This window comes from Myotis lucifugus, unplaced genomic scaffold (assembly GCF_000147115.1).
Source record: "Myotis lucifugus unplaced genomic scaffold, Myoluc2.0 scaffold_290, whole genome shotgun sequence".
Classification (NCBI taxonomy): domain Eukaryota; kingdom Metazoa; phylum Chordata; class Mammalia; order Chiroptera; family Vespertilionidae; genus Myotis; species Myotis lucifugus.
In genome coordinates, this window is record NW_005871338.1 from 24,687 (window position 1) to 31,067 (window position 6,381).

At 43.7% G+C, this 6,381-nt stretch overlaps 1 protein-coding gene across 1 annotated transcript in view; it reads right to left on the reverse strand.

The window, feature by feature from the left end:
* The window catches only part of ELMOD3 (ELMO domain containing 3), a 25,368-nt gene extending 22,131 nt beyond the window's left edge, over window positions 1-3,237 (reverse strand). The window contains exon 1 of the mRNA XM_006099894.3: window positions 2,952-3,237. Coding sequence (XP_006099956.1) covers window positions 2,952-3,005 — 54 coding nt within the window. The 5' untranslated portion in view covers window positions 3,006-3,237. The remainder of the gene's footprint in view (window positions 1-2,951) is intronic.
* Between the last annotated feature and the right edge of the window lie 3,144 nt (window positions 3,238-6,381).

Here is a 6,381-nt window from a genome sequence, read left to right on the forward strand (position 1 = left end):
CGAAACTAATGAGACCTCCGATGCTACGATAAAGAAATTAGAAAGTAAGCATACATGGACGGAAATAAAGAATATTATACCCAATAGCAGACCAGAGGAGCACAAGAATCAAACCAAAGATTTGAAATTCGAAGAAGCAAAAAACACCCAACTGGAAAAGCAAAATGAAAAAAGAATCCGAAAGTGTGAAGATAGTGTAAGGAGCCTCTGGGACAGCTTCAAGCGGACTAATATCAGAATTATAGGAGTGCCAGAAGATGAGAGACAGCAAGATATTGAAAACCTATTTGAAGAAATAATGGCAGAAAACTTCCCCCACCTGGTGAAAGAAATGGACTTACAGGTCCAAGAAGGGCAGAGAACCCCAAACAAAAGGAATCCAAAGAGGACCACACCAAGACACATCATAATTAAAATGCCAAGAGCAAAAGACAAAGAGAGAATCTTAAAAGCAGCAAGAGAAAGAGACTCAATTACCTACAAGAGAATACCCATACGACTGTCAGCTGATTTCTCAACAGAAACTTTGCAGGCCAGAAGGGAATGGCAAGAAATACTCAAAGTGCTGAATACCAAGAACCTACAACCAAGAGTACTTTATCCAGCAAAGCTATCATTCAGAATTGAAGGTCAGATAAAGAGCTTCACAGATAAGGAAAAGCTAAAGGAGTTCATCACCACTAAACCAGTATTATACGAAATACTGAAAGGTATCCTTTAAGAAGAGGAAGAAGAAAAAGGTAAAGATACAAATTGTGAACAACAAACATACATCTATCAACAAGTGAATCTAAGAATCAAGTGAATAAATAATCTGATGTACAGAATGAACTGGTGATTATAATGAATCAGGGACATAGAAAGGGAATGGACTGACTATTCTTGGGGGGGAAAGGGGAATGGGAGATTCGGGAAGAGACTGGACAAAAATCGTGCACCTATGGATGAGGACAGTGGGTGGGGAGTGAGGGTGGAGGGTGGGGCGGAACTGGAAGGAGGGGAGTTATGGGGGGGGGGGAGAGGAACAAATGTAATCTGAACAATAAAAATTTAATAAAAAAATAAAAATTAAAAAAAATAAAAAGAAAGTTTGCCTCCAACAGAAAAACTGGTGGCCAGGGGACAAGGGTAGAAGGCAATTTTTAAAATATATATTTTTTTATTGATTTCAGAGAGGAAGGGAGAGGGAGAAAGTGATAGAAACATCAATGATGAGAGAGAATCATTGATCGGCTGCCTCCGGCACACCCCCTATTGGGAATAGAGCCCATAACCTGGGCATGTGCCCTTGACCGGAATCAAACCCAGAACCCTCTAGTTCACAGGCTGACATTCTATCCACTGAGCCAAACCAGCTAGGGTGGCAATTTTTTGTTGTTGTTGTTAATCCTTACCCAAAGATATTTTTCCATTGATTTTTTGAGAGTGGAAAGGAGGAGGAGAGACAGAGAGAAACATCAATGTGAGAGAGACACATCAATTGGTTGCCTCCCGCATATGCGCCCTGACCAGGGCCAGGGATCAAGCCACAACCGGTACGTGCCCTTGACTGGAATTGAACCCGGGACCCTTCAGTCCACAGGCTGACACTCTATCCACTGAGCCAAATCAGCTAGGACTAGCAGGCAATTTTTTCATAGCATATACTCTGTATGTTTTGAATTCTGAATTATGTGAATGGATTATTTTCTGTAGAATAAATAAAAAATAATAATCAAAGGAAAATGATTAATAAAGGAATCACTGCTGAAGTCAAAGCCCTATAAACCTAGATTATCCCATTACTCTAATCCCTCCTACATATTTTTGCTAATACTTCTTAAAATCAGCTTTGATTTTTTTTATCCCTGGGAGATGAGAATGGACGCCCTAATGCACCACAACTGAGCCAACTCCTCCATAACTGGCCTCTTGATGCCTAAGTACTAGTATTTCCCACGTCAATCCAATGAACACACCATTGCAATTACTCTCACTTCTATTTCTGGGGTCATGTGATTTTCCTCTAGAATACACACCTACCTCCAACTTCTCTGTGTCCTCTATTCCCTTCAAATCAGTTCTACCTCCTAAAGGTGGCCTACCTTACCAACTGGGGCTACAATGGCATCTCACTTACCTCAAGTCCAAAAGCCACAGGTTTCTCTGCCAAGGCCTGTCTCCCCAATCAGAATCTGCTGCTTTGAGCGTAAGGACCTTCTCTTATACTTCTTTTATGTTTCCCATACTCATTCACATAGTACTAGGCACAAAATATGTTATCAAAAATATTTGGTGATTCACCATGCTGAACAACTCCCTGCAGGGGTCTGTGTACTCAGGATTCATTTCATCCTTTCCCCCTCCAGTTCAGTCCCCTCCAGTGTCCAAAGACTTCCCTTTGGGAATACAGTTCACCTGTCTTAATTCAGTGAAGGCAACCACCAAAGCAAAAAGGCCTTGTCCTAGTTCCAACCACTGAATCCTACAGGCTCCACTTAGGAATACATTTTTTGGTCAGAGCACATACAAGAATCAACCAATGAATGCATAAGTAAGTGGAACAAGAACTCAATCTCGATCTCTTTCTCCTTTCCTCCCTCTAAGAATACATTTCTAGGCAAGGTAGTGGGAAAGATAAGACTTGCACAGAGATAGGTCACACTGAACCAAGAGTCCTGAGGATAATCAGGCCGAATCAATGAGATACAAATCAATGAAATACAAATGTCTAGGAAGATTCCTCACTGAAATTCTCCTACCAAGCAAATCCAAACTCAAATCCCATAACCCACTAAGAAAATAAGATCTCAGGAAAGGCAACTGACCCAGAGGTGAACAGAAGCTTCTTCTAATAGAACAAAGAGAACGATTATGAGGGTTTTTCCTACACATAAAGTTCCACATTCTCTTGATACATGCTTTTATTACTATTAATGAACGTTTCCCCCAAAACAGAAGTGCTTGCTTACCTGTCCATCTCTGAATTCTTTCTCATTGTGGAAAGAGCAAGATTTTTCATTCATGACTCAAAATCATTTGTTCAAGTGAGCTTTGTCCTCGGGCTCAGAAAGGAGTTTATGAAGGTCTGAGATTAGAAGCTATGGGGAGAGCCAGAGATCCAGCTGCTCTACCTTTGCCTTCCTTTTTGGCAGTCATTCAGACTTAGAGCAAGAAAACAGTCCCTATGTGCCATCACCAGGGTGTAGGTTTCTGTGAGTACTGAAAGAAGTCCCTGAGGTCTTTGAGGCCTCAGCCCTGTTAAAAAAAAAAAAAAATTAAACTGGTTTCATCATTCAGTTATGCTTCTGTTGAGAAAAACCGACTTTAAAAATCTGTTAATTTCTTTTTAAATATTTTTTTATTTTTTAAATAGATTTTTATTGATTTCAGAGAGGGAGAGAGATAGAAACATCAATGATGAGAAAAAAAATCATTGATCGCTGCCTCCTGCATGCCCCACACTGGAGATCGAGCCCACAACTCGGGTATGTGCTGTGATCAGAAATCAAACCGAGACCTCCTGGTTCATAGGTCCATGCTCAACCACTGAGCCATGCCAGCTGGGCTGTAAATTTATTCTTTTTTTAAAAATATATTTTATTGATTTTTTACAGAGAGGAAGAGAGAGGGATAGAGAGTTAGAAACATCGATGAGAGAGAAACATCGATCAGCTGCCTCTTGCACACCTCCTACTGGGGATGTGCCCGCAACCAAGGTACATGCCCTTGACCGGAATCGAACCTGGGACCTTTTAGTCCGCAGGCCGACACTCTATCCAGAGCCAAACCGGTCAGGGCTAAATTTATTCTTAATAAATGAGCTGCCTTAGCCAAATGCCTACCTCTTACTACCCATTCCACTGGATGGAAAGAAGGGGACCCTGCAGGAGTCTAAGGGCTGGGTTCTCAGAATCCAGAAGGTAGCAGCACCACTGTAAATGGTGGGGTTCTGTTTCTGACAGTGAAGTTAATGGGATCTAGGGAAGTTTATCAAAGAGGTGAGGCTAATGGGTGGCATCTTGAAGGGTGGTCTTAGCTGACGTGCTCAGGCTTGGGTCTAGGGCAGCCGTGGGCAAACTACGGCCCGCGGGCCGGATCCGGCCCATTTGAAATGAATAAAACTAAAAAAAAAAAAAAAGACCGTACCCTTTTATGTAATGATGTTTACTTTGAATTTATATTAGTTCACACAAACACTCCATCCATGCTTTTGTTCCGGCCCTCCGGTCCAGTTTAAGAACCCATTGTGGCCCTCGAGTCAAAAAGTTTGCCCACCCCTGGTCTAGGGGCTTATAAGATCTGGTTCCTATGATGGTAGAAACTTAAAATGCAACATAATGCTAACCTTCTTCAGTTGTCACCAATATTGCACATGTTGCAGCTGCTTAGCCAGTTTGGCTAACTCAGTCTTTCATTCTACATCATCTTTGGAAGAGGGCTGGACAGGCCCATACTTCCATCACAGGGGAACTGGACCCATGGATACATCTCAACAAAAAGGCAGATCAGCCCTGGCTGGTGTGGCTCAGTTGGTTGAGCGTCATCCCATGCACCAAGAAGTTGCCAGTTCAATTCTCAGTTAAGGCACATGCCCGGGGTTGCTGGCTTGATCCCCAGTAGTGGGCGTGCAGGAGGCAGCCAATGGATGGTTCTCTCTTTCTCCCTCTCTAAAATCAATAAAAACATACTTAAAAACACAAACCCTGCCTTTGATCCAAGCTTCATATCATCTTCCTCCTTCCGTATTAAAAAAAAAAAAAAAGCCAAAAGCCAGATCATAATGGACAGATGGCTCACACACAACTGCCCGTCATACTTCACAGACTCCAGTGTCTAAGGAAGGAGGGCCTCATCTCGAGGAGGTCAGTGGGAATATAACTTGGATTCCCTAAGAACTGGCTGCCAGTAACAAACAGGACTCTTTGTTGGGGTAGGACACACTGATGCCCACCCAAGGAGCAGGAATACCTCCTGGGTCCTGGGCTGGGCATGGGGCTCACTGTAATTTAGAAGATAGGGTAGTGCCCCTTACTCATGGCACCTCGGGAACCAGCTCCCTCTCACTATGTCCTCTGGGGCCTCAGCATCTGCTTCCCTTTTCCCTCTCCCCCTTGACCTCCATGACAGCGGCTGACAAAACACTCCTACATCAGCCAGTCTCGGAAGGTGAGAGGCAGGCATGGCGACAGCAACCTCAGGAAGGCCCTTCTGTTACCCAGCGTGAAATGAGCCAGGCAGGGTAGAAGCGTGAGCAGCTTCACACGCCTGCTAGGGCCTGGGTTCTGGCTGGAGCACTGCTGGGGGCTTCACTAGGGACAGTTACTATCTTATCAGAGAAAGAAAGGAGCAAACTGTCAAAAGAACTCTTAGTTCTTGTCACTCCCACCTCTATTAGGCAAGTTCCTTAGAGTTGGACCTGAGGAAATGGCCTTCCTTTAAAAAATATATATATATTTTTTTCTCTCTCTTCCTCTCTGAAACCAATAACTTATATGTTATATAAATTATAGATTTATATATATTATGTATATTTATATATAAATTATATATCACTTATAATTTATATGTATAAATTATATATATAACTTATTGATTTCAATAAATTATGTTATATAAATATATAAAAATTGATTTATATATATAATTATATATATTTATATATATTTATATATACATTATATATATCATTTATATGTAATTTATGTATATTATATAATTTATATATAACATATATATAAATATATAATTTATTTATGTATATAAATTATATATATAATTTATTGATTTCAGAGAGGAAGAGAGAGAGAGGTGAGAGAAACATCAAGGATGGGAATTATTGATCGCTGCCCCCTGCACACCCCACTGGGGCTCAAGCCCGAAATCCGCATGTGCCCTGACGGGAACCCAACGGTGACCTCCTGGTTCCAGGCAAGACGGGTCCTTTTTCAATGAAGTATTGATGGTGCATCCGCTTTAGAGAAGGGGCTTCATTCGGGTCTGACTTCTAACTGCTTGCTGGAGCATAAACTCTCTGAATAGGAATTTGACTTAGAAACGGGGTCCACGCCTCAAATAGAAACGCGCGCACCGGTCCGGCAGCGCTCCGGTCCTCTCCTCGGGCGCGTCGCTGGGCGCCCCCGTCGTGCCCCGGTCCCCTGGCTGCCCCCACGGAGGGAGGTGCCGCGGGGACCAGCCGGAGGCCGGGGGCGCCCGCAGGCCCCCGCCCCACAGCAACGCCATTCCCCGGGGGCGCCGCGGCCACAACCAGGGGCCAGTCTGGGGCGCTAGGGGGCCAGGCGCTCGCCGGCGGCGAGGCGCAGATCCCAAGAGAGACCTCCGTCCAGCCAGGCAGCCGGCCCGGGCCCCGGGGGGAAGGGGGTTCACCGACACGCTCTCTCC